Below are 9,504 nucleotides of genomic sequence, written 5' to 3'. Positions count from 1 at the left end.
CACGTCAGAGAACGCAGCAACCCGATTGGCTGAAACTAGTCACATGGATTATACATTAATGTAACCCTTCAGAATAAGAGTTCGCTGACGAAGCAAAACTGGTTTATAGAGTTTCTCTAATCAATTAAAATATATAAAAAAATCAAAATACAGCAATTTTAATGTCTCTAATTGTTGCTCTTTTTATATATATTTTTAACAATTTTAAGATCGATTAATTCCCTATTTATTCTCCTATTTATTTATTTATTTCCTATTTATCTAATTTACTATTATTTTTATGAAGAGGCTATTTCAACCTGGGTTACACAACTACAAAGCATTTTTGAGAAGTCTGGATTGCTTCATGTGTAGTTGCACATTGCTTTTGACTGCTGCTCATTCTTCCTCCCCCTCGATTTGTGCTGTGCTGTAGTTAGCATAGCACAGAGCTGTGCAGATTCAAACTGTGAATGCTCAGTTTAGTTAGCATCGCTACCAATGATGGCAGTTAAACGGTTTCTTGTAATAAGTTGTTTCTCCACCATTAGCGCATTTAGTAGTGAGTGAATGAGGCTAATTCACAGTGCTAAGAACGTCCTACTAGTTCTGATTGGCTGTTTTGGTCAGAAGGTGCATTACTTAAACCAGTAAAAGTAATTCAAGAAGGAGATGAAGGAGATTGATCGTTTTCACAGATTAACTGTCTCATAACAAACTGCTACGACATTGTGACAGCTTTAACAAATATGGAGAAAACATATTTTTTATTAAAGTTATGTACTGCAGCTTGAATAAAATGCAACTACAAAGCATTTTTGAGAAGTCTGGATTGCTTCATGTGTAGTTGCACATTGTTTTTGACTGTTGCTCATGGGGAGACATTTCAGTAATCTAAAACTAATAGAAAAAAATTTAAGCAACCTACTTGCATACTGGATGTGGACTGTTGGATGTTAAATTAATGAGCAGTAAATATTGTGCTAATTATCAGTATTGAACCAAAGAAAGCAAGGCAGATGCAGGCCTTTAAAATTGTGATGCTTTTTATGGGTCAAATAGACTCAAAAAATTGTAACAACAGCTGCGCAGGGGGGCCCAAACAAATGTTTTTTTCAGGAGTCTAACGATTCCTGGCAGTGCCTCCGATTACAACTAGTCATTTTTGGTCATGCAGCTTGAACACATTAAGAACTTTGTAAACCACATTTTACGTTAAATTTTTCTGTAACTTTGCCTACCCTCCAAAATTGTTCTTAAGAAATTCCCCTGTTTATGTTCCCTCCCAATAATGAGATGAGATTTACTCCCTTTGATTAGTTCAGGAAATATAGTCTTTCCAATTCGCTTGCGCATTTCCACCGCCTAAACAGCAGAGGCGCTGCAGCCTGCCCTGGTAACTTCCTTCTTTAAGGAACACGTCATGTTCTGATCTCTCAGTCTGTGCCACGCTCGCTACTTCGCTTCTGCTGGAAGGAAAACAGTCACGGTAACAGTCAGTCTTTAAGTTTGGGTTGTTTTGTAGGTTAGGAAATAAAATGTTTACTAAACTAAATCTGTATTTAGCAATATAATTAGTTTATTTAAAGAATAGGAGTTTTAATGCTTATGGTTGTTACCACACTGGTTGGTCCACGTAAGCGTTTCACTTTGATGTTTAAGACGTCTAATATAAGATTTAGAGTTTGCTGTTTTGTCTGGAAATATAGCAGCATCAGGGTTTTTTTTTTTAATCAAATATTCCAGCTGCTCGTTTTTCGGTTTTTTTTTTCTTGAGCAATCTGTTTAACAGTCATTCTAGTCTATTGTTTCTAAGCTACCCTGACGTTTCAGAAGAAACTGTCTTTCTACGGTAGGCTGTAACTTGCTCCAAGATGACCATGATGCCGCGTGTGTGTGTGCTGCTGGTGGTTCTCGCGCTGACTGCCGGAGAGGAGGGCGCACGGCTTCTGGCCTCCAAGTCCCTGCTGAACCGCTACGCTGTGGAGGGCCGAGACCTCACCCTGCAGTACAACATCTACAATGTGGGCTCCAGGTCAGTGCACGGTTGTTGCTAGACATAAAACCGCTCTGCGGTGAAGCCCCCACCTATGACTATTGTAGTATTCTTCTCTCTTTATTAAGCTTAATTAAAATACTCATGTAGGCCTCCAGAATAATCAGCTACTACTAGAACGAACCAGGGCTGAACAATGATTGAAGAACCACTGCTTGAAGAAACTGTCCTCTAAAAACTGGCAGTAGGTTTGAGAGTTGATTTTGAGTCCATGTTCTACGTGAAAAGGTCCAACTAGCTCATTTTTGATACCAGCCCATACCAATACCCTGCCTCTCCCTTGCTGGTGTCTGATGCAAAGTGCAACTCTGTGCCCATTACTCATGCAGCCACAGGCCCATCCATCTGGTCCATCACGAGTCATTCTCATCTCATCAGTCTATAAAACTTTTGACAAATCTGTCTTCAGATCTGTCTTGGCCCAGTTTTGACGTTTGAACAATGTGTCTTGTTCAGTGGTAGTTGGGTTTCAGCCTTCCTTACCTTGGCCTTGTCTCTGCACTCTGAACATCTTGTACTTCTGGAACTCCAGGTAGGTTGCAGTTCCAGAATATAACAGCACTGGGAGATGATGTCTCCCAGTGCTGTTCCCAGTTCCCAGTTCCTGGTAGCTTCACATTTGACTCTTCTCAAGTCTTTGGCAGTTAATTTGCATCTTTTTCTCTCAACATGTTTCTTGTGACCCTGTTGAGTATTTGCAGCAAAATGTTTGATGGTTCTGTGATCACACCTTTAACTCACATAGTTAATACATCCATCAGAACAGGGCATTTTCCAATGCATGGAAAAATCCTTTGGTGAAACCGATTTTGAAATCGGGAAGTCCCCATGAAATCAGCAAGTATAGGCCAATAAGTCTCATTCCGGTCAAGTCAAAAGTGCTGGAGAAAATTATTTTAGAACAACCACTATTGTATTTAGAAAGTAACAATCTTCTGCATCCTCTTCAGTTTGGCTTCAGACATAATCATTCCACAGAGACTGCTATAAGTCTGCTGCTTGAAAAGGTTAAACAGTGACTTGATGGGACAAATCACGGGTGCAGTTTTCCTTGACTTTAAAAGGCCTTTGATATGGTGAATCACAATTTACTGATCTCAAAGCTTTCATCATTTAATTTCTCAGAACGATTATTGTCTTGGTTTCAGTCATATTGGAAAGATCGTGAACAATGTGTTGTCATTAGTAAATCTGTCTTCTGCAAAATTGAAATGGGGATTTCACAAGGAACTATCTTAGGTCCTGTCCTTTTTAGTTTGTATATTAACAGTCTTCTTGAAACTTATCCTGAAGTTAACCTGCAAATGTATACTGATGACACCATTGTTTACACATCGGACAAAATCAGTGTTGTAGTCAATGAAAAACTTAGCTTGCAGAGATTATCATCATGGCTAAATGATTCGTATAAAGAAAACATCATTACAGTCCTTGCATATCCAGATCAGTGGGGACTCTGTTGAACAAGTATCACACGAAAAATATTTAGGAATAATTTTGGATGCTCAGTTAAACTTTAGGAGCCATATTGATAAAATCAGTAAAACCGTTAGATCAAATACAAACTGTTTAAAATTGTCAGAAATTGTCTAACACTTCATTGTGCAGAGGTGTTTTCTTTTACTCAATAATTGTCCCACATTTTCCCTACGGAGCTCCTGTCTGGTCTCAAACTAGTCAAATTATACTCAAACCGCAAGTCTCTTCAATCGGGCCTTAAAGGTTTGATATCAAAAGCCAGTTTTCATTACTGTCACATTTTGGTTAAATTTGGCATTTTGGACTTTTCCAGTTTCATAAGTCATAACCTTTTAAAATTGATTTTGGTAACACTTTATTTGAAGGGGGTTGAATAAGACTGTCATGACACTGTCATAAACATGACATAACACCTGTCATGAACATGAATAAGCCTTCATGAATATTTATGACTGTTGTCATAAAGCGTCATTCGGTAAATTATGACACTTTTAATACAAAGTTGACATTATTCAAAATGTCTTTGATATGACAACTTGACATTAACCAATAAATCATTACTGTTTAAACTTTACCTTTAATAACATAAAGTTACCTAATTTTTAAAGTGCAATCAATAATACTTTTAAAAAAAAATTATATCAGTAATGATTTCTTGGTTAATGTCAAGTTGTCATAACAAAGGCATTTTGAATAATGTTAACTTTGTATTAAAAGTGTCATGATTTACCAAATGATGCTTTATGACAACAGTCATAAATATTCATGAAGGCTTATTCATGTTCAAGACAGGTTTTTATGACAGTGTCATGTCAGTCTTATTCACCCCCCTTCAAATAAAGTGTTACCTTGATTTTTAAGTGTTTAAACAGACTTGTACCTAAATCATTAAGTGATTGCATACAGAGACTGCAGGGTAACAGCAGATCTACTAGAGCGGCTTTTAATGGAAATTGTAAGGTCCCCTTTCATAGAACCACTTTTGCTCAAAGTGCTCTGTCACTGAGTTCTGCAGTTTGGAACTCACTTCCTGTTAATGTAAAGTCTGTAACGAGGTTTAGTATGTCCAAAAAGCAAACAAAACTCTGGTTATGTCAAAAACATAATTGTACCCATACTTAATGTTTTATGTTTCACTGTTTTATATGCATGATTATGTATATGTTGTCAACATTATATTGTGCTATTTTAAATGATTATTACTTCAATTTTTACTAGTTTTAAGATCTCTGTTTAAAAGCCCATCTAGGTTCAAGTGCTGCGAATTAGCTGTTGCTATTGCACGATGACGCAAACATGGGATTGCTTTTCTGATCAGTGTGTCTATGTCGATGTTTGTCTGTCCCTATCAAATAATCTTAAATGAATATATATCGTAGCAATTTCAATAGTGCTGCATCCCTTTGAAAGACTTTTTACAATTTTGGACTTTTCAGAATCACTTAAATTTCTTTTTTGGCTCATTTTGACTGAGGAAAAGAAGCTGCGTAATAATTATTCACACCTTGATATAGGGTGTTGATTTTCTTAGGACCCTCCCTCATTAAACAAATACACTTCAGCTGATATGTTTATATTCAATAACCATTCAGGTTTATGCAGCTTTGAGTTGGAAAATATGAATAAAAATGATGATATGGCCAAAACTAAAACTTGCCTAATTGTGCACACAGTTCATATGAAGAAACCTGAAATGTTCTGATGTAGACCTGTCAGCAGAAACTCCTTGGTGAGAAACTAAGCTTTTCTAATGGACTTCACATAGTAAATAGCTTTAGTAAAGTTTAATATTTTAATGTCAAATGTGCATGAATCAATATTGATTCCTGTTTAAGTCGATATAAAATCAACACAAATGTATATGTAGATTACCATTTAGATGATGATTCCTAACATTGATTCAAAATGAAATAAACTAAAATGTGTATGTAGATCCAAATTTAGTATAATGGTTGAATCAACATTGATATAGTGTCAGTTGTGGTTAAAAACCTAACACTGCTTCAACATGCAAGTCACCGACCACTTTTTGTATAATTTAAATGTCAGGCATGACTGCCTGCTTAACCACATTTCAACGTTGATTCACTCATACTTTGCTATCTGGGAAAAGACTAAAGTAAATAATCAGACAGTTGAGACAAACATGATGTTAAAAAAATAGCTTAGACAAATAAATTAACTGTAGGATTGCTTCTCTAACCTACTTCCTGGGTTGGGGAAGTAGGTTGTTGCCTACTTCCCCAACCCAGAAGTGGGACAAAGAAGCACGGGAAAGACATGCGGCCAAGGAACCGAGGACCAGAGATGAACTCGGGTCAGCCTTTTATTTTATTACGTAGAGTTACTCATTAAAACTTTATTTAGAGCCTTACATATTTTGAAATGTGTTAAAGAAGAGATTACATCTGTGACACTGACCACAGGAATCTATGAATAAACCAAACTCGTATCTAAACATTTAAATTTTAGTTTGACTTCTATGGGGCTCAACAGTTTGTTTAAAGAGGAAAAGTCACTGACCACTTTTGAAACACATGTTTGTGTTTTATCACTTACTGGTCATTATTGGTCCTGCAGATTGAACACATTAAAAACCTTTCATATAAGAGATGTGGAACTAATGAGGGACATTATTGTAATCATACTGCTATTGTGACTATTAAATACATCTTAGCCATGACATTTCAAGGTTCTTATCAGCTCTGATAAGGTTCTAACTTCACATTTAATGTTGGATTTCACTGTAGCTTTACCGCCCCCCATCCCTAAAGATGCTCTTAAGAAATCTCCCAGTTTATTCCCCCCCAATAATAAAATGGGATTTCCTCCCTTGTGTGTCCCTCTTTCTGTCTCCTTAGTGCTGCCCTGGAGGTGGAACTTTCTGATGATTCCTTTCCTCCTGAAGATTTTGGAATTGTGTCGGGAATGTTGAATGTTAAATGGGACAGAATAGCACCGTATCCTTGAACTGAAATGCTGTTTGTTGCTGCAGTTTTCAAATTGTACAGGTATTTATATTTAACCATAATCCTGTGATTTTTATGTGTTTTAGAAACGCGTGAACTTGTGGAATAGCAGTTTGAGATTGTTTTGGTGGTAATAAATTAATGTAAGCATCCACATAAAACTTGGATGTTTGAAAAAGCCATTAAAATGCTTTGCTTGGTTTTACGGCATATGGCAAGTACTTTTACACCAGTGACATTTTGAAGTGAGTTTAATGATTATGTTTATCACCAGGTGTAACAGATACATTAAAGAAAACAAAACATGTCTACCTTCAGAATAAGTTCTAAGTCACTTTGTAACTGAGTGGTTTTCTGCCATTCATCCTTTACCAAATATGTTCAGGGTGGGTCGACCATGAGTAAACTACAGAAGACAGCATTACCATGTAGAAAAAATGTTTGCCCATTTTTTATCTGTCCTTACATGTTTCAGAGAGGTTTGTGGTGTAAAAGGCATGGATGTTCTTTTCATTATGTCAGTTTTCAATTTAACTACAGAAATCAGAGCTAGCAACGTGTCTCATACGGTGGTGTTGCGCCCCCTAAAGGCAGGGTACTTTAACTTCACCTCAGCTTCTGTCAGCTACGTAGCCCAGGAAGGAGGACAGGTTGTGGTAAGATCAGATGTCTTTGTGGTGTGGTATGGTTAGAAAAGCTCATTTGAATATGAGTTTTATTTATTTGGTTGTTTATTTTTGAAGGTGGGTTACACCAGTGCCCCTGGCCAAGGGGGCATCTTGGCCCAGAGGGAATTTGATCGGCGTTTCTCTCCTCACTATGTAAGCTGGACTGGAATTCTTTCCTTGTTAGAAAATATACTGGTCATTTTATTTCTTTGCGATTTTATGCAACATATTTTGTTTGTATTTATCTTGTTTGATTTATGCTTCTTTTAGCTGGACTGGGCTGCCTTTGGTGTGATGACTCTGCCTTCTATCGGAATCCCTCTACTCCTCTGGTACTCCAGTAAGAGGAAATATGACTCGCCAAAAGCCAAGAAGAACTGAGGACCAGTTACTGGTTTTGAGGGATGGGGTGTGGGGACTGAGCCTGTACCTAAACTAAAAGTGGAAATGGACAGTACCAAGGAAAATAACAGCAGTACATCAGAAAGAGAAACCTAGGAAGTAAAGGGGGGAATGGAAATGAACATATTTCCAAAAGACAGCACATCTGTGTTTGCTACTTTTCCAGCTATGTAAAATCGTGTAATTGTCGATTTTTGTAATCTGAATTTAATGTAAAAAAAATTCCAGAATGTTCAACTACAGATATTTGTTTTTTCTTCTAATGGTGCCTGCTTGTTTCTGCTCATTAGCCTCAAACTAAGATTCAGTTCCAAAGTGGTTTGCCCATCATAATGTTCAGATAGTTTTGAGTTGTTGGCTTACTTTGTCCAGGATTAAGCAGTATAAAAAGCTCTTTATTGAGCAAACGTTCTTTTATTTGGAATTGCCATTTGTAATATTTTTAACCAGAATGTTGAGTTTGGTTTACTACATTGGGGCAGATTTACTGCACTAATGAGAGGATCTTCAAAAATGTCCCAAGGACAAGATGAGGTTTTCAGTTTTATCAGCATTCTACTGTTCTCTTCATTATGAACAACACTAGGTAAATACAATCTGATGTGAAATTTCTTTTTCTAAAGTTTTGGAAAAGAAGGAAAACTGAATTTACAATATATGTTCAAGATTTTCATGATTTCACCACCATGCAAGGGAGGAAAAATGTTTACGAATACAGAATGACATGTTTAAAGCATTCACATTTAGGTTTTACTCTTGCTGGTTATTCTCATACTTTCTTGATTTGGACTGAAATTAACTGAAGGGTTGTAGATAAACAAGCATGTAAAATACTATTCCTTGCAGTGCAGGAACACAAACATGAACACTGCAAACCAAAACTCTGCAGTCATCTTTTCAAATATAATAAAGCAGCACAACAAAAAATGTTGCTGCATAAATATAGCTGAGTTGATTAACAACAAATTTGTCTGTGTGGCTGGTTGACCTTTCATGACCTCTGTAAACATTAATATCTTAAACTGATAGAACAAACTAAAAGTTTTCCTCCACAAATGTTTGACTCCAATTTTGTTAGATTTGATGAAGGTGGGGAGACCAACTGCACTCAGGTGTTTCTGTGGCATTGATTGGGATAGACAGCTGGTAAATCACTATCTTCACAATGCGAGTTCAGACTAGGGGAGGCAGAAGGACAAGCGAGTGAACATAACAAGCAAACGAAGGCGATAGGATTTGATATTGGCGGATTAAATAAACTGTACATTGACTGTAGCAACATTCCATCTCATTTCTACCATAGAAATGGTAGAAATGAGATGGAATGGATGATATCAAGATCAGCAAGAATGAAAAGAGCACTTAGGAAGAGACAAGAAAGGGCAAGAAGTTGGTTGGAAGAAAGTGAGGCAAGAGAAGAAGCTAACAAAAAGAAAAACAAATGACGGCGAGTTCACGAGAACAGAATGACTTTACTAGAGAAGTGGAATTTAAAGTCATAGTGGAATTCAAGCAAGGAGGCTCTATCCACCTGATAAAGTTGACCAAAGCAATAGAGGAAGAAATAGGGAAAATTAAAACGACCAGAATTTTGAATAACAGAAGAGTGCTAATATATGCTATCAGTGAAACACAACAACAAAAGATAATCAGAATGAAAAACTTGACGGGGGAAAGAATTAAAACATATATTCCAGGATCTTTAGCAAGGCTGAGAGGAGTAATATCAGGAATTCCAATGGAAATGACAATGGAGGATTTGAAAAAAGAAATCAAAGGAGGGAAAATAACAGATGCCGCCAGGATTAAAAGTAAAACAGATGGGGAACTTAAAGGCACAATGGCAGTGATTTTACTATTTGAAAATGTTATGCCAGAAAATATCCAGCTCGGATACATGAACTACAGAGTTAGAGAGTACATCCCCAAACCCCTCAAATGTTTTACTTGC

At 36.8% G+C, this 9,504-nt stretch overlaps 1 protein-coding gene and 1 long non-coding RNA gene across 2 annotated transcripts; both read left to right on the top strand.

Annotated features, from left to right (window-relative positions):
* The first annotated feature begins 309 nt into the window (after nucleotides 1-309).
* LOC107836982 (uncharacterized) lies at nucleotides 310-881 on the top strand. The gene is made up of 3 exons (XR_001662953.1): nucleotides 310-353; nucleotides 513-514; nucleotides 827-881. It is a non-coding gene; the product is annotated as an uncharacterized LOC107836982 (long non-coding RNA).
* A 475-nt stretch (nucleotides 882-1,356) lies between these two features.
* On the top strand, nucleotides 1,357-8,704 carry ssr2 (signal sequence receptor, beta). Its single transcript, XM_007559019.2, has 6 exons — nucleotides 1,357-1,468; nucleotides 1,836-2,014; nucleotides 6,376-6,474; nucleotides 7,031-7,139; nucleotides 7,227-7,304; nucleotides 7,422-8,704. Exons 2-6 carry the CDS (start codon nucleotides 1,854-1,856, stop codon nucleotides 7,530-7,532), a joined length of 558 nt encoding a protein of 185 aa, XP_007559081.1. The 5' UTR covers nucleotides 1,357-1,468; nucleotides 1,836-1,853; the 3' UTR covers nucleotides 7,533-8,704.
* Nucleotides 8,705-9,504: the final 800 nt, after the last annotated feature.

This window comes from Poecilia formosa, unplaced genomic scaffold, assembly GCF_000485575.1.
Source record: "Poecilia formosa unplaced genomic scaffold, Poecilia_formosa-5.1.2 Scaffold101, whole genome shotgun sequence".
NCBI classification, from domain to species: domain Eukaryota; kingdom Metazoa; phylum Chordata; class Actinopteri; order Cyprinodontiformes; family Poeciliidae; genus Poecilia; species Poecilia formosa.
Note: the sequence above shows the minus strand (reverse complement) of the source record. Positions and strands in the feature narration are given on the sequence as shown.